Raw genomic sequence first — 19,528 nt, 5'->3', positions numbered from 1 at the left:
GTTTTCATTCATTGTTTGTAGCTAAAAAAATAACTAAATTTTTTTTTTCAAAACACAAGGCTGTTGATATATTCATTAGTTGTGAGTCATTCTCTCCTGTATTTTACACTGCTTTTACGTGCAGCTATTCCAAATATCCTTTAATATTTTAGGAATATAAGAACCCGTTGAAAAGCATGAATAACAAAGACTTTCATTAGAAGTGTATTTTCTACTTTTTGGTAAAACAAAAGCCTTGTAAGACTTGAAAGAACACATGACATTGAAAGCACCTCACTCCTCACCCCCGCACACACACCAAATCCTTCCTTCCTATAGACTGAATGTTTCTGTCCCCCCTAAATTCATATTCATATTCTCCAAGGTGATAGTATTTGGAATAGAGTCTTTGGGAGGTATTTAGATCATAAGGCTGAAGCCCTTAAAGAAGAGACATCAAAGAGATGATCTCTCTCCCCACCATGTAAGAATGTTTGTCTATAGAAGGAGTCTATAGAAAGAAGGAGTTTGTCTATAGAACAGGAAAAGAGCCCTCCCCAGGAAATGAATTGGCCAGCACCTTGATCTTAGACTTTCCAGCCTCCAGAATGTGAGAAATAAATTTATGTTCTTTAAGCCACCCAGTTTATGGTATTTTGTTACAACAGCCTGAGCAGATTAAGATGCTATCCTTCCAAAGAAGAATCTCCACAACTAGGCAGCAACCTGACCACTGAATTTAATGGCCCCATGAGACATGGGCCCCATGAACATGACTTTTCTGGTTTCTGGGGTAACAACATCCCACAGTGCAGGGCTTCAGTGTTAGAGCTGCCAAAGTTGGTGTATCAGTCTGCTTGGGCTGCTATGACAAAATACCATACACTAGGTGGCTTAATCAACAGAAATTTATTTTCCCACAGATTTGGAGGCTATAAGTCCAAGATCAAGATGCCAGTATGGCAGGAATCTAGTGAGGACTCTCTTACTGGCTTATAGAGGGTCACCTTCTCACTGTGTCCTCATATGACAGAGAGGAAGGGAGACAGAACTAGCACCAGCACACTCTGGTGTCTCTTCATTCAAGGGCATTAATCCTACCATCAGAGCCCCACCCTCACAACCACCTCTAAACCTAATTATCTCAAAAGGCCTCAACTCTGCCATCACACTGGGGGTTAGAGCTTCAACATAGTAATTTGGGAGGGACACAATTCAGTCCAATGCAAAAAGACTCCAGCCTGAATGGATAATTGTTTCAAGACTTTCAGTTCTCTAAAATTAGTCCTATAAAATTATTTGGGAGTGTTTGTACACTTGATTGATGGGCACATAATTAATTTATGTAATCTTGAGGAGTTTTAGACTGAAACTATTTTTTTTGGCAGTCTCATATGTAGTCAAATGTGTTATTGTAAAATGTGTGTTTATGCTAAATAAATGTAAACATTGCAAAAAGTTGTAAAAGTCCCCTCCCCAAATCCAGTCACAGAGGTTCTGTGAATAGTTTCTTGAGTATTTTTCAAGAAATTCTGTTCATATATGTGCACACATATATATATGTGGGAGCAGCCAAATATATAAATCAATCACAAACATAAAGAAACTCATTGATAGTAATACCATTATGGTAGGAGACCTCAACACCCCACTCACAGCAATGGACAGATCATCTAATCAAAATATCAACAAGGAGGGGTGCCTGGGTGGCTCAGTCAGTTGAGCGTCTGACTTCAGCTCAGGTCATGATCTCACAGTCCGTGAGTTCGAGCTCTGCATCGGGCCCTGTGCTGACAGCTCAGAGCCTGGAGCCTGCTTTGGATTGTGTGTCTCCCTCTCTCTCTGCCCCTCCCCCCGCTCATGCTCTCTCTCACTCTCAAAAATGAATAAATGTTAAAAAAATTTTTTTTTTAAATCAACAAGGAAACAATGGCTTTGAATGACACACTGGACCAGATGGACTTAACAGATATATTCAGAACATTTCATCCTAAAGCAGCAGAATATACATTCTTCTCCAGTGCACATGGAACATTCTCCAGAATAGACCATATACTGGGACACAAATCAGCCCTAAGTAAGCACAAAATGATCAAGATCATACCATGCATATTTGCAGACTACAACGCTATGAAACTCGAAATCAACCACAAGAAAAAATTTGGAAAGGTAACAAATACTTGGAGACTGAAGAACATCCTACTACAGAATGAATGGGCTAACCAAGAAGTTAAAGAGGAAATTAAAAAGTATATGGAAGCCAATGAAAATGATAACACCACAACCCAAAACCTCTGGGACGCAGTAAAGGCAGTCATAAGAGGAAAGTATATAGCAATCCAGGCCTTCCTAAAGAAGGAAGAGAGATACACAACCTAACCTTATGCCTTAAAGAGCTGGAAAAAGAACAGCAAATAAAACCCAACACCAGCAGAAGACAGGAAATAATAAAGATTAGAGCAGAAATTAATGCTATCGAAACCAAAAAAACAGTAGAACAGATCAATGAAACCAGAAGCTGGTTCTTTGAAAGAATTAACAAAATTGATAAACCATTAGCCAGTTTGATCAAAAAGAAAAAGGAAAGGACCCAAATAAATAAAACCAAGAATAAAAGAGGAGAGATCACAACCAACACAGCAGAAATAAAAACAAAAACAAGAGAATATTATGAGCAATTATATGCCAATAAAATGGGCAATCTGTAAGAAATGGACAAATTCCTAAAAACATATACACTACCAAAATTGAAACAGGAAGAAATAGAAAATTTGAACAGACCCATAACCAGTAAGAAATCGAATTAGTAATCAAAAATCTCCCCAAAAAACAGACTCCAGGGCCAGATGGCTTTCCAGGGGAATTCTACCAAACATTTAAGGAAGAGTTAACACCTTTTCTCTTGAAGATGTTCCAAAAATAGAAACGGAAGGAAAACTTCCAAACTCTTTCTATGAAGCCAGCATTACCTTGATTCCAAAACCAGACAGAGACCCCACTAAAAAGGAGAACTATAGACCAATATCCCTGATGAACATGGATGCAAAAATCCTCAACAAGATATTAGCCAAGTGGATTCAACAATACATTAAAAAAATTATTCACCACGACCAAGTGGGATTTATACCTGGGATGCAGGGCTGGTTCAATATCCACAAAACAATTAACATGATTCATCACATCAATAAAAGAAAGGACAAGAACCATAAGATCCTCTTAATAGATGCAGAGAAAGAATTTGACAAAATACAGCATCCTTTCCTGATAAAAACCCTCAAGAAAGTAGGGGTAGAAGGAGACTACCTCGAGATCATAAAAGCCATATGTGAATGACCCAATGCTAATATCATCCTCAATGGGGAAAAACTGAAAGTTTTCCCCCTAAGATCAGGAACAAGACAGGGATGTCCACTCTCCCCACTGTTATTCCACATAGTATTGGAAATCTTAGCCTCTGCAGTCAGACAACACAAAGAAACAAAAGGCATCCAAATCGGCCAGGAGGAAGTCTAACTTTCACTCTTCGCAGCTGACATGATACTCTATATGGAAAACCCAAAAGATTCCACCAAAAAACTGCTAGAATTGATTCATAAATCCAGCAAAGTTGCAGGATATAAAATCAATGCACAGAAATCGGTTGCATTGCTATACACCAACAATGAAGCAACAGAAAGAGAAATCAAGGAATTGATCCCATTTACAGTTGCACAAAAAAAAAAAACCATAAAATACCTAGGAATAAATCTAACCAAAGAGGTGAAAAATCTACATACTGAAAATGATAGAAAGCTTATGAAAGAAATTGAAGACACACAAAAAAATGGAAAAAGATTCCATGCTCCTGGATAGGAAGAACAAATATTGTTAAAATGTCAATACTATCCAAAGCAATCTACATATTCAATGCAATCCCTATCAAAATAACACCAGCATCTTCACAGAGCTAGAACAAACAATCCTAAAATTTGTATGGAACCAGAAAAGACCCTGAGTAGCCAAAGCAATCTTGAAAAAGAAAACCAAAGCAGGAGGCATCCCAATACCAGACTTCAAGCTATACTACAAAGCCGTCATCATCAAGACAGTATGGTACTGGCACAAAAACAGACACTCAGATCAATGGAATAGAATAGAGAACCCAGAAATGGACCCACAAACGTATGGCCAACTAATCTTTGACAGAGCAGGAAAGAATATCCAATGGAATAAAGACAGTCTCTTTAGCAAGTAGTGCTGGGAAAACTGGACAGCGACATGCAGAAGAATGAACCTGGACCACTTTCTTACACCATACACAAAAACTCAAAATGGATGAAAGTCCTCAATGTAAGACAGGAAGCCATCAAAATCCTCAAGGAGAAAGCAGGCAAAAACCTCTCTGATCTTGGCCACAGCAACTTCTTATTCAACACGTCTCCAGAGGCAAGGGAAACAAAAGCAAAAACGAACTACTGGGACCTCATCAAACTAAAAAGCTTCTGTACAGCGAAGGAAACAATCAGCAAAACTAAAAGGCAACCGACAGAATGGGAGAAGATATTTGCAAAAGACATATCAGATAAAGGGTTAGTATCCAAAATCTATAAAGAACTTATCAAACTCAACACCCAAAAAACAAATAATCCAGTGAAGAAATGGGCAAAAGACATGAACAGACACTTCTCCAAAGAAGACATCCAGATGGCCAACCGACACATGAAAAAATGCTCAACATCACTCATGATCCGGGAAACACAAATCAAAACCACAATGAGATACCACCTTACACCTGTCAGAATGGCTAACATTAACAATTCAGGCAACAATAGATGTTGGCGAGGATGCAGAGAAAGAAGATCTCTTTTGCATTGTTGGTGGGAATGCAAGCTGGTGCAGCCACTCTGGAAAACAGGATGGAGGTTCCTCAAAAAACTAAAAATAGAACTACCCTATGACCCAGCAATTGCACTACTAGGCATTTATCCACGGGATACAGGTGTGCTGTTTCGAAGGGGGACATGCACCCCCATGTTTATAGCAGCACTATCAACAATAGCCAAAGTATGGAAAGAACCCAAATGTCCATCGACGGATGAATGGATAAAGAAGATGTGGTTGGTGTATACACACACACACACACACACACACACACACACACACACACAATGGAGGATTACTCAGTAATCAAAAACAATGAAATCTTGCCATTTGCAACTATGTGGATGGAACAGGAGGGTATTATGCTAAGTGAAATTAGTCCATCAGAGAAACACAAAAATCATATGACTTCACTCATATGAGGACTTTAAGAGACAAAACAGATGAACATAAGAGAAGGGAAACAAAAATATAAAAACAGGGAGGGGAACAAAACAGAAGAGACTCATAAATATGGAGAACAAACTAGGATTACTGGAGGGGTTGTGGGAGGGGGAATGGGCTAAATGGGTAAGGGGCACTAAGGAAATCTCCTGAAATCAGTGTTGCACTATATGCTAACTAGTTGGGATGCAAATTAAAAAAAAATAATAATTAAATTAAAAAATTCTGTTCATATATGTGCACACATACACACATGCATTTTTTACCCATAAACAGAATCATTCTACACATTCTGATACATGGTTCATTGTTTTCACTCAGTGTCTTGACTCTTTCCATATCAATACAAAGGGCTCTACCCTATTATTTTTTCATTTTTGCACAGTTTTCCACCAAGACATAGACCACAATTTATTTAACCAGCCCCTTTTTGATGAAGTATTAGTTTGTTTCAATTTTTTTTTTGCCAAAAAAAAAAAAAAACCACTCTAAAACCATCCTTGTACATATCTTTCTGAACTTGTATGAAAAGCCTTAAGGAAAATTCCTACAAGTGAAATTTCTGGGCCAAGGAACATACACACTGGAAATTTCATCAGTACTCGTGAACTGCCTCCAAATGGATTGTGACAATGCACACTCCCAGCATCAGTGTTCATGTGTGGGATTCGTTCCTCCACAACCTTGACAACCCTACATGCCATGGAACTTCTCCATCTTTGTCAACCTGAGTAAGGGGAAAAAGGCATCTCATTTTTGTTTTAGTTGTTTTTTCTTTAATTATGACTGAGGTGAGGCATTTAGTACACCACATATTTATATTTCTTTTCCTGTGAACTGCCAATTCATGTCTTCTGCCTGTTTTCCTATCCTATCTTGTGCTATGTGGGGCTTGGGTGGAAAACTGCCCTCCTGGATACAAGAGAGCTGAGGGCAGAGATGTGGCTCTGAGGGATCTGTGGGGATCCCTGAGCACTGACTCGGCTTTCTCCTTTCAGTTTTGACCAGTCTGCTGATGGGACTTAAGTTCAAAACCAGGAAGGCCCCATGTTTATAAATATTTCCTTCAGAGGAAAAGTACAGATGATTTAAGTTCTTCCCAGATGGGTGTTACAAAGCCCCAGTATGAAAGATGGTGGTGTGGCCAAAACGTAGCAGGAATGGGCTGTTGTCTCATCTCTAGGGTGACTTTATTTGCATGGAAAGCATCAGCAGCCACTATACAGGCAAGTAGGAAAATGAGGGCCTATGCAACAGCCACACCATGATTTTGACCAACAACTGCTCTAAGAAAATACCTCCTTTCCATAGGGGCTTACGATCTTGACTAAATGCGAACCTGTAAGTCTGTATGCATGCACATTTGTGTGTGTATGTGTGTGCACAGATATGTGTCTAATTCTCCCACCAATCTGCCACCACCTGAAATTCAGCAATTTTTAAGCAACATACAGACTGAGGAAACTTAAAAAAGTAGTCTTCTGTCTGTCTCATGTATGACAAATATTTTCCCTGTTGGGTATTTTTACACTTTTTTTTGTTTGGTTGGTTTTATTTCTCTTTTCGTTTTTATAGAATCTTTAACTATATAGAAAACTTATTTAACTATCTAGAGAATTTAACTTTTATGTTCTCAAATATTAATCTTTTCTATTATGGCTTTCAGTTTTCTATCATGCTTAGAAAGGTCTTCCCATTCCAAGTCTATACAACTAATTCATCTGTGTCTTTTTGTTCTGAAACTTTCATGATTTTATTTATTTATTTTTAAGTTTATTTATTTTGAGAGACAGCGTGAGTAGGGGAGAGGTAGAGAGAGATAATCCCGAGCAGGCTCCACACCATCAGCACAGAGCCTGACGCAGGGCTCAGACTCACAAACCATGAGATCATAACTTGAGCCGAAATCAAGAGTTGGACTCTCAAATGACTGAGCCACCCAGGTGCCCCTGGAACTTTCATGGTTTTAAATCTTTGAGTCATCTGGCAGTAATAGATTCTTTTAGTATAATCATTATTCACTATTCATCCAGCTCTATTTTTTCAATAATCCGATAATCCAACTGATTCAATAAGCAATCTTTATAATATTATAAATTTTCATATGTATGAACATACATAGACTCTATTTTGCTCCTTTAATCTATTCCTGCATCAGAATTGTTTAAATTACAGTAACTCTAGGATAACTTTTGTTAATGTAGATTTTTTTTTAAATTTTTTAACATTTATTCATTTTTGAGAGACAGAGACAGAGTGCAAGTGGCGTTGGGGCAGAGATAGAGGGAGACACTGAATCCTAAGCAGGCTCCAGGCTCTGACCTGTCAGCACAGAGCCCAACTCAGGTTCGAATTCAGGAACTGTAACATCATGACCTGAGCCGAAGTCAGATGCTTAACTGACTGAGCCAGCCAGGCGCCCCTTATTAATGTAGATTTAAAAAAATATTTTCAAATATGTAAATGTCACTTCAAGTCTATGAATAACCATGGTATCATTTAAGTGACGTTTATCGGGGTTGTTTTGGAACTAATTTATAAAATACGAACTACAATTAGATTTTAGTTATTTAAAATAAAGTCGCTAATAACTTGAGGTGAGTGTTGCAGTGGTTCTCAAACTCCGTTTCTACATCAGAAACACTCAGTGAGCTCAAACATACAAATGCCTGAGTCCCACCTTCCAGGGCATCTGATTCAGGAGGCAGAAGGTGGGCCATCCTGCTCAATCTCTCCTAAAGTCAGTTTTTCAACACAGTAAACCTCAAAAACCACTAGAATAATATTTGCTAGGGTAACATTTCTAATTTCAAACATCTTTAACAAAGAACAGTTCAAATTAGAGACCTGCCTGTTAAGTGGATAAACAGAATTCCTTGAGAATAATTAAAACCACAGCCAAATAAATTTAGCAAGAATACATTATTTTAAACAAGTTTTCTGTACAAAATAAGCAATGAACAATAAACACGTTCATTTTAAAATAGGAAACACTGGAAAGACACAGGATCAAAATGAAAGAGATAAAAAAGAACATGATGGAAGAGGATCCCTCCAGAGAAAAGCCTGATGTACATACAAAAATCCCTAAGGTGTATGTAACGTAGGCTGCAGTGCTAAGGAACAAACTTTACTTATTTAACTCTGAATCTACAGTCACATAAAGAGAAAAAGAATACAATGGAAATCTGTCTTTATATGGTAAACTTTGGCACCAGGGAAATTAACTGTTAGATTCCAGGGGAAATACTGCATCTGACTATTTTAAGTTTGCGCATAGTCTCTGATCATGCTTCCTGCGGATGACAGATCGTCCCCACGATTTGGATGCTTTCTTCTCCACTTCGAGTGCCAACTCCAATTCCACTTTCCTCCCCAAACTTTTTTCCTGTACACTTAGGAAAGGATATGGCCCTCCAACTCCTGGCTGGACCCAGAGCTGGAAAGGATGAAGGGAGCTAATTAAAGGGTCTATTCTCTGTCCCAGCCATAGCAACAGTGACTATAACAGAGGCTCGGAAGGAATTCTTTCAACCAGCAAACACAAGTCAAAGATTCCATAGTATGTCTAGCTGTTTCTGCCAGCACCTCCTGCCTAAGAAGGACAGAAGGACTGAAATATGCAGAAGGCAGATCTTAAAGGTCAGAGAGCTCCGACTGTATTGAGGCAGTCCCCACTATGCGTGAATACCACTGCTCTCAAAAATTGATTCTCTTATTTCTTGAGCTTCTTGGTCAAAAGTTCATGTTCAACTTAGGGTTACACAAGTAAAGATACAGAGATACTAATACAGTACTTCATTTTTATTGAATCACCAAAGCCACCTACTTACGTGTTTATCAAATTTACATCTCAAAGGGGAAACAATATTTTGAGACAATTTAAAAATAAAATTTGTGGGGTGCCTGGGTGACAGTTGGTTAAAGTGTCCAACTTCAGTTCAGGTCATGATTGCACAGTTTGTGAGTTCGAGCTCAGCGTCAGACTCTGTGCTGAGAGCTCAGAGCCTGGAGCCTGCTTTGGATACTGTGTCTCCCTCTGTCTCTGCCCCTCCCTTGGCTCTGTTTCTCAAAAATAAACATTGAAAAAAAATTTTTTTAATAAAATTGTTTTTCATTTTATTTTTTTAAATGTTCATTTATTTATTTTGAAAGAGTGTGGGGGAGGGGCAGAGAGAGGAGAGCCAAGAGAATCCCAAGCAGGCTCCGCACTATCAGCCCAGAACCTGATGTGGGGCTTGATCTCAAGAACCATGAGATCATGACCTAAGCCGAAATCAAGAGTCAGACGCTTAACTGACTAGGCCACCCAGATGCCCCAGGATATTTGTTTTTAATTTTAAAAGTAATGCATGTTCATGACAGAACATCTGGAAAATACAAAAAGTATGAAAAAGACAATAAAAATGATTCACATACTACTACTCAGATACAGCAACTATTAATACCTTCCACTCTTTTCCTAACAAAATAATTTTAAAATATTGTCCCAGCATTTCAAGTCATTTAAGAGAGAACAGAGATGCTTCTTGTCAGCATTGTACTGGAAGTCCTAAACAGTAAAAAAATTTTTAAGTGGCAAAATAATTGATGCGAAGAGATGAAACTGTGTTTGCAGATGATGACTATTTTATTTATTTAGGAAGTCTAAGAGAATCTATGGGTAAGGTATTAAAATTTAAAAAAGGTATTATGCCTGTTTTCTAATATCAAATCAACTTTAAAAAATTAATGTATTCCTACTCACCAGAAATAGTCAAATAGAAAATAACAACAACAACAAAAAAAGGATTCCATCCACAGTTATACTTAGAAATAGATCTATGCAGGAAAGAGCATAATGGGTCTGAAACTGCTATTCTTAGAAAGGCCTGCTTGTTATAAAGAACTTAATCAAACTCAACACCCAAAAAACAAATAATCCAGTGAAGAAATGGGCAAAAGACATGAACAGACACTTCTCCAAAGAAGATATCCAGATGGCAAACAGGCACATGGAAAAAATGCTCAACATCATTCATCATCAGAGAAATACAAATCAAAACCACAATGAGATACCACTTCACACCTGTCAAAATGGCTAACATTAACAACTCAGGCAACAACAGATGTTGGCAAGGATGCAGAGAAAGAGGAACCCTTTCACACTGCTGGTGGGAATGTAAACTGGTGCAGCTACTCTGGAAAACAGTACGGAGGTTCTTCAAAAAATTAAAAATGGAACTTCCTTATGACCCAGCAACTGCACAACTAGGTATTTACCCAAGGGATACAGGTATGCTGTTTCAAAGGAGCACATGCACCCCAATGTTTACAGTAGCACTATCGACAATAGTCAAAGTATGGAAAGAGCCCAAATGTGGTGTGTATACACACACACACACACACACACACACACACACACACACAATGGAGGATTACTCAGTAATCAAAAAGAATGAAATCTTGCCATTTGCAACTATGTGGATGAAACTAGAGGGTATTATGCTAAGCAAAATTAATCAGAGAAAGACAACTATCATATGACTTCACTCATATGAGGACTTTAAGATACCAAACAGATGAACATAAGGGAAGGGAAGCAAAAATAATATAAAAACAGGGAGGGGGACAAACATAAAAGACTCTTAAATATAGAGAATAAGCAGAGGGTTGCTGGAGGGATTGGGAGGGGAGATGGTCTAAATGGGTAAGGAGCATTAAGGAATCTACTCCTGAAATCATTGTTGCACCATATGCTAACTAACTTGGATGTAAATTAAACAATTAAAAAAAAAAAAAGGCCTGCTTATAAGGTTGGCCCTTGGCTGGCATCTGAGAACTTGGAGGGTTTCTTATACTGATATAAAACTTCCCTCAAATGATAAGAGGGGCTCACACACCTAAACTATCTGTGTAAACAATGTGGTGCATAAATCTGATGTGGTATGTGAATACCTGCTTTATTTCTTGGAGTCTTGGATTTTGGTACATGGTGGGCAGAAGGTGCCCATATGACCAACCCCCAGTAATAACATTGAGTATCAAGTCTCTGATAGACAATGCTTCATACATGTTGTCACAACTTGTTGCTAGAAGAATTAAATGTGTCCTGTGTGACTCCACTGGTGGAAGACTCCTAGTAACTTGTGTGCCTGATTTCCTCTGAACTTTGACCTGTGTGCCTTTTCCTTTTACTGAGTTTGCTTCATAGCCTTTTGGTATAATAAGTCTTAGCTGTGAGTGCCACTGAATGCTGAATCCTGAGTCCTTCTAATAAAGCACTGAACCTCAGGGTGGTTTTGGGAACCACCAAAATAACATCTTCCTGGAGAGAATTACAAAATATTCACTGAAGCACAAAACAAGATCTAAATAAATGGAGAATTATACCATGATGGAGAGTGGGAAGAAAGGCAGCCCACCCACCCCATCATTCATATATTCAATGAAATTCCAATCAGTATGCCTGCAGGAGTTATTTTGATTATTGGTGGTTCTCAATAAGTCAATCCTAAAATCAATATGGAAAAACAAAGGATCAAAAATAACCATCTGTGAAGAAGAACAGGTGGTAGAATTTGTCCAACTTGGTAGAGGAATTATTGTAAAGCTACAGTAATTAGGCAACAGGAAGGTATCTCAGTGGGGCTTTCCATGGAATCTGACAACATGATTCCAAAATTTGTAAGAATAAGCAAAAGTCCAAAATGGACAAAACATTCCTGATAAAGATGAACACAGAGCTGTGCCAAATGGTATTTGAGGCTTCAATACATAGGTGGTATAATATTGGTACAAGGATAGACAAACAGACCAACAGAATAGAATAGACAGCCCCCGAAACATACCTACCATGTATAGAAAAAAAGTTGATAATTTGACATTACAGACTTTGGAGAAGGATCAAAAGATGTGCTGGACAAAAAGCTATCTATAGGGGGAAACTCATTTAAACCCCTACCTCCTACCACACTTTATAGTCTTTTGTATGTTTTAAATACTTCATAATAAAAACTGAGTTGACTAAACACATACACTAAAACTCTCTGACTCTGTTAGTAAACCACAGGCCAGTGATCATAATTTTATAAACTGTTCTCCTTCCTAGGACCCCAAGGGCCTATGAGCTTCTTAAGTAGCGTTTAACTTCAATTTTACACCAACTTTTTGAATAAGCCTTACCTCATAGATCCTGGCAATTCCACAAAGTAGGGTTACTTCTCCTGGAAACTTATCTAAGCCTTGTTTGAAAAGATTTAAAGCCGTCACTGGCTGATCCAATGAGACGTAAACCTAAAACCAAGATACATTTCAATAAAAGTACTCGCACTTAAAATAACAGTATTTGTTACGACAAGTTTATAATTACTGCTTAGTGACACATGATCTCCTACATGTTACAGTAAGAAGTTAATTTCCAATAGTGATGTTACAGTTTTACCTTCACGTGTCGTATCTGAAGCATTTATTCATTTATCCCTTCAACAAATGCTCATTGTGGGCTTGTATTGCCACAGAGACTGAGCAGTAACTCAGCAAGAAAGGAACAAGGGAAAATCTGTTTAGGATAGGACAGATACAAGTATGTCTATAAGCGGGCACTAAGGAACCAAATTCGAGACTGAAGTTGAAGACGAAGAAAGAGGAAGGACCCAAGGAACAACAAAGTCTGCAAGAGAGCAGCAGCAGAGACTCTGTGGAGAAGCTGGTTTTCAAAAGGGGTCTTCAGAAATAGAGGACGAACAGACTTGTGAAGAATGGCGTCAGGGAGTTGAGAAAGTCATCACTTGATGGCTTCCACTTAATTAGCAATTAGAACAGTAGCGTGGATAAACCACACACTTCATAGAAATTTCTAAAGTAGAGAATTATAGTTTTAGGGATGGAAACATAAGATTATGACATTTTTTCTTCATGATCTTGGATCCTCTGTTTCTTTCCAAATTGTGTTTTGAAGAAGGTCTTCATGGGAAAACCGTGTATAGTGTCTAATGCTTACATATGAGATTAAAAAGAGAGGTATGGATGAAAAATTTTCAATATTTACTTCATACACTACTGAACTGCTTTTTTAAATAAAATAAATAATTTAATATACTAAGTAATACAAATGTTTGATAATTTTTTAAATTAACAATCTAATATTTGCAGGAATAATACTGTTCCTAAATCAGATTGATGTTTATTACCTAGCAATTACTCTTTTATATATTAAAGAAAATAAGAAAATTTTACTTTTATACAGTCATGAAGGCAACAAGAGATTTAAGCAAATCAATTTATGGAAAAATATGTCACACCATGTACGTAACGATAGTTAAAAAGCATATTTTTTTAACCACCCGGCAAGTGATCATCAGTTAAGAAAATGACAAATAGCGTGACCTAAGTTTTCATTTCAAGGTGTCAGAAAAGTTTAAAAGTCTACTGTGATGCTTAGAAGCTTCCTTAAGAATTTTAATATGTAATGTACCGAAGGTGGACTTAGTTTCAAATATCTCTGAAAACTACAGTAAATGTATCAAGATTATTTGGCACCGTAAGATTATATGATGTAACTTTCGTTGTGTCCTTTTAGTACACAAATTCTTAAAACCGTATTTAGGAAGTAGTTCTTCCTTTTATATCTCTTCTTTTCAACCTCCTTTACCACACTTTTTCATTTTAAAGTGTTTTTTGTTTTTGTTCTGTTTTGCTTTGTTTTGAGAGAGCAGGGGAGGGGCAGAGAGAGGGGAGGACAGAGGATCTGAGGCAGGCTCTGCACTGACAGCAGAGAGAGCCAGATACAGGGCTCGAACCCACAATCTATGAGATAGAACATGACCTGAGCCGAAGGCAGACGCTTCACCAACTGAGCCACCCAGGAGCCCCGGCAGTTTTTAATTTTAAAAAAATTCTTCAAGATACAGTTAAGATGATGTCCTAACTGCCACTTCATCAAATGTTTCTAGAAGCCCTGGTGAGGGGCCGAGACGTAACTTTTCTCCCAGGACTGAAAATTCTAAGTGGCCCTTCACCTCTTTTGTGGCTGTGGGGGGCAGCAGGGGACAGTGAGTAGGAAGACCTGCGTTTCAGTGCTGGCTCTAAACAGCCAAGTGACCCTGAAAACCCTACTGGAGCTTCTTTAAGTCTCCGTGGCCATAAAAGTACAATGGAAATGTGAAACCTACCTTGAAGGGTTGCTATGAGGCTTACATTAAACTGTGTGTGGAACAGACCTGATATAATACCTTGTACTGAATAGGTGTTGAATAAAGGGGAAATCTTTGTTGTTATGGCCAAGCCAGGAAATGAAGGACCTACGTAAAAACAGTCCCTGTTCTCTACCGTGTGCTGAGGTGGGAGTCCGGCAGGTTGTAGCAACTACGGCCTCTCTGGGGCCTGTTACCCATGAGGGTGGTAACAAGCCTACGGCAGCTTCTTCTACTCTGATGGGCAATCTTTCAAAGGGGTTTTCTTATTTTTCATGGCAATCAATTTCTTCTGAGACCGTTAGCCTCCATATGTTCTCACTTTTCCACTTGCTATAAAGAAAAATATGTCTGAGCACATTAACTTGCCAAATATTCCTGAAGAAACTGGCAACTCTCCGTGTATACTGGCCAGAATTTGAACCTTTATTTTGAGAAGACAGATTTCACTCCGGCTTAAGAATACTTACTTTTGCCAAGTAGAGAAATGTATCTACCATTTCCTGCTGCTTCAGGGCTGATTTAAACTGTTTTTCTGCTTCACGATACATTCCTAACCTAAGAACAGTCATTTAAAAAATTAGACATTCAACTTAAAAATACTCTAGCACTTATTCACACACTGAGGATATGAATAGAGACAAGTTACATTTCTATCTCGAAGAGTAAGTGTGTACTAAAGAAGGTAATGTCAAACACACATATAAATTAATATTCGCATTATGTTTATACAGTTTAGCAAAAAGTTGCCTATTTCCCATGTTCACGGCCCGTGCAACCCTCAAACGGTGTGTAGAAAGTCTGTCTGGGCAGCAGGGCTAACAGCTGCCAGTGAGCCAGGTCATACCAGTTTACCACCCAAAGAGCTTATGATCAGCTGGACATATGGCAAGTGACCTGAATAAATGCTTAAGGTCTCCATTTTATTAGAAGAACTTGATGGCATTTCTATGAAAATATTACCTGCTCTGGGACAAAGGCCCATTTTTAAAGCCATTCTTAAACAGTTTTGATGTAAGTAGTAATTGTTACTTGAGGGAAACAGGTATACCATGTTGTGATTCTAGAAACATTTTCTTCTCCTTTTTTATCTTCGTATCCAATACAGATTGTCCTAGTCTACAAATCTGAGATCTGTTCCTTGCCTCACTGTAGCCGTCCTGATATCAGCCCAGGGAACGTTCTATTACCACTAACTCAATCGTGGAAGCATACTTGGGCCTGTCCTAGATCTGTCGGGCTTTCTCATAACTACTCATTGCTCGCCAGCCAAGAGCTACTTGGGCACCTTACGATGCTTTTACTTTGTGAAAGTTGGAACAGTACACAGTATGTTCCCTCAGTCTACTTCCGTTCATAGTGAATGAAACAGCTGTATCCTAACAGCTGTTGGAAGATATAAGATTAATGGGGTTAAAAGCAACCTCCCCCCCCAAACACTGCCCTAAAATTAGAGAGAATGTGTTAAATGGCAGAAGCCCCCACATAACTTTTACAAGAGTATTCATAAAATGTTACCAAAGAACTCTAAAGTTCTGAAAAACGGCATAGCTCTCTACAGAGCTTCGACTGAACATTCAAGTCTCAAGCATATGGCTGAAGTTCAGCCACTGAATTCTGTGAACACTTAATTATCCACGAGAGTCTGGATATTTTTATCTAATATGATGTCTCTTCCCAAAAATGATTTAAAAGGGATTACAATGTAATCCTATAAAACACATGCAAAACAAGAATGAGAAAACAGATTTTTTTCAAACAATGGTGATGGAAAGATAAACAAGTTAAAAAACAAAAAAGCAATCAGAGCCATTTAACTTCCCTGGAAACCAAAGAAAGGAAGGATGGATCATACATATTTTTTTATTACCACACCCTCAAGAGAGAACTTCTAGTACTATCAAAAAGGAATAACCACATGGGTTCTTGTGCAAAGGAAATTAACTGGGCCATGTATAAAGAAAGTCTAGGAATAATGACAATATCAGTCAGGTTCAGGAACACCGGCCAATATCAGAGAGTCAAAGTCCAGGGATAACCCACCAACTGCTAAGCTTTTCTCTCCAATTTAATTCAATAAATACTGTCAAGCACCAACTGCATGCACATTTCATAACACAAAAATGAAGATCGCAACAATGTCCTAAAGGCACAAATAAGCATGAAACAAAACGTTCACAAATAAATGGAATCCTATTATGGCCAATAAGAGAAAAAAAAAGTGTTTTGAGAGCACAGAGGAGGAGTGAACCAAGATAGTTTCAGGGAGGAAGAGACAGGCAAGCCTTTGAAGGCTAGAGAGGGTGGGATGGGGGTTGGGTAACATCTCTGCTGGAAACAAACTAAACTGTCAGCACAGGCACACAGCACAGTGCACAGCATGGTAGGGGAATGCTGAGTTGTCTAGGGAGGTAGGTAGGGTGCAACTGGAAGGAAGGACACAATAAGTAATGGGGGAAGAGAGAGAGATGGGCAAGTGTGTGGACTGGACAAGATCAGGCGTGCCACATTTAAAATCCAGAGTTCATCCTCCAGGTGGTGGAGATTAACCAGAGAATCCAACCAGAGCTGTTTTTTTCACAACACTGTTCTGACGGTCGTTTCTAAGAAGGGCTGATGGAGCAAGAAAATGGGGGCAGAGAATCCAGATTAGAAGCCAATGGAACAATTCAAACAAAACGAAAAGCCAGAATTCAGGCACTGGTATGAGAATGGGTAGTAAGGGAACAGCTGTGAGAGCTACTTGTAGACAGAGAATTGGCAGAATTTACTGATCAGAGCAAAATTTGGGGCTACATCCTCTGGTAATCCACCCTTGACCTCTCCAGTCCAATTTGGGAGCTCTTTTTCTGGGCTTGCTTCTATCATGGTGGAAGCTAGGCTTATAATTGTTTACTGTCCTCTCTTCCCTCCCCTTTCTGCCCTCCCTCCCCTAATCCCCTATGATTTTTTAAAATCATTTATTCTGTTTATGTTTGAGAGAGCGAGAGAGCGAGTGTGCGTAGGGGAGGGGCAGAGAGAGAAAGAGACACAGAATCCAAAGTAGGCTCCAGGCTCCGAGCTGTCAGCACAGAGCCCAATGCAGGGTTCGAACCCACGGAATGCAAGATCGTGCCCTGAGCCAAAGTCGGATGCTCAATTGACTGAGGCACCCAGGTGCCCCGACTATAAACCATTTAAAGGAAAGATTGTCTAATAAATATTGGTAACCCTTGTACCTGGCAGAGTAGCAGCTCATTACATAGCTTAGTGAGTGAATGCAGGAGTGCTGAGCACAACAAAGATGAGAGGCTATTAAAGGACAGAGAAGAACTCTAATATGGCAAGGTACACTCATTTAAATGCCATCTTACACGGACGGCAGAAGGAGTCCAAATTGTGCTTGTCTTTAATTATTAAAGATTTCTTAAGCTTTTGTTTAGAAGCTCAGGATTTCAAGCTTGCCTTCAGAAATTATACTCATAAAAATTTAATGGTATAATGCTACAAAATTACCTTTTAGTAGAAAATACTTCCTCAATCTAGGGCAGAGAAAACACATAAGTTCTATGTAAAAATACCTAAGTGGAAAGTAGTCTTAATTTCAACCGAAAAAGAATAAGCATTCTTTTTATTCCATTTATATATTTCCTTTTCCTCACAGTGTTGGACTGATAAGTTCATCTGAAGGATGCTCAGAGTAACCGGTCTACCTGGTTTTGAATAATGAAAGACATATTTATCTTTATAAAATACAATTGCCCGTTCGTCTCTATTTTTCAAATGCTTCAAATGCACTTCAATTCTAGGCAACAAGTTTTAGATCATTTACTAGTTGCTGTACAGTATTCATAAAACTAATTACAACTTTTCTGACCTCGCAGTTAATTTGCTTAAAAACGTGTTTAAACATTAAGTGAATTAATGGAAGATTATTCAGATCCTAGAGAAACACCACGGAATTGTGCAAATAGTAAGAGAACTGGCCTCAGAAAACTGAGCTCTAATTCTTGTCCTGCCACTTACTAGCTGTGTGAATCTGGACAAGTTACTTTTTCTAAGGCTCAATTTTTCCCATCTGGACAAAGGGCTAATAATTGCAACCACCTCCAGGTGCTGTGAGGTTTAAGGTAAAGTAACAAATGGACAAGCTATCTCCCAACTGTAAAGCACACTACAGATGTGAGGCATTGGGGGAAATAAAAAGACTTGAGAGCAAGAGGAGAAGAATGGGAATCAACAGCCTCAGCTCTAACTGCTCCGTTACTGACTGGTCTCGTACTAACTAGTTCCTGATGCAAATCACAGGCTCTCTCTGGCCTCAGCCTCCTCATTTAAAAAGTGCTGTTGCATCTGATGGTCTCAGTTTCCCTGGCCGGCACTACAATTTTACTATTCTAAATTTTTTTTTAATGTTTGTTTATTTTTGAGAGAGAGAGAGACCCAATGCAAGCAGGGGAAGGGCAGAGAGAGAGGGAGATGCAGAATCCGAAGCAGGTTCCAGGCTCTGAGCTGTCAACATAGAGCCCAACACGGGGCTTGAACTCACGAGCCGTGAGATCATGACCTGAGCCGAAGTCGGAGGCTCAAACGACTGAGCCACCCAGGCGCCCCTACAATTTTATTATTCTAAAGGTATCAGGTCTTGGTGTTACCATGTGATTGTTCAGGAAGTGCTTTCTCAAGTAAGTCAAAGGCCCAGTTCTTATTTCTTCCTGAGGAAATCTACCCAGAAAAATAATGATCAGAGTTGAGATTTTACCTGTAGTAACACTTTCCAATCTGCACTTTCCACCACCAGTCCTTGTACTGAGAGTACTCTGTGGAGAGGGCAGCCAAGTCCAAAGCCTTTGAAAACAACTCATTTTAGATTAGGATTTTCTTTTCTAACAATAAACAGAAACAATAAATAATGAAATGAAGCGTGTAATTAGCATCAATCAAAACATGCATTAGAAATCAGACAGAAACTCAAGTTGTTCATGTTTCCAGATGGCTCCACCAATTTTCCCTAAATAATCAGTTCCAGACCAGAGGGCTGACAGCAGATGAATAGTAAAAACTGATCAAAGAAAAGCAGATGGACAATATGT

General features: G+C 38.7%; 1 protein-coding gene across 6 annotated transcripts in view; it reads right to left on the bottom strand.

Annotated features, from left to right (window-relative positions):
• Window positions 1-19,528, bottom strand: part of TTC8 (tetratricopeptide repeat domain 8) — a 58,589-nt gene that overhangs the window by 9,954 nt on the left and 29,107 nt on the right. For 5 of the 6 annotated variants that reach the window (XM_040477966.1, XM_040477964.1, XM_040477967.1 and 2 more), the window contains 3 exons: window positions 19,198-19,283; window positions 14,927-15,014; window positions 12,448-12,558 (listed from right to left, as the gene is read on the bottom strand). The exons of the other annotated variant lie outside the window; for it this stretch is intronic. In XM_040477966.1, coding sequence (XP_040333900.1) covers window positions 12,448-12,558; window positions 14,927-15,014; window positions 19,198-19,283 — 285 coding nt within the window. The remainder of the gene's footprint in view (window positions 1-12,447; window positions 12,559-14,926; window positions 15,015-19,197; window positions 19,284-19,528) is intronic. 6 annotated transcript variants of the gene reach the window in all.

The sequence above is a fragment of the Herpailurus yagouaroundi genome, unplaced genomic scaffold (assembly GCF_014898765.1).
Source record: "Herpailurus yagouaroundi ecotype Mexico unplaced genomic scaffold, PumYag 141, whole genome shotgun sequence".
NCBI lineage: Eukaryota > Metazoa > Chordata > Mammalia > Carnivora > Felidae > Herpailurus > Herpailurus yagouaroundi.
Note: the sequence above shows the minus strand (reverse complement) of the source record. Positions and strands in the feature narration are given on the sequence as shown.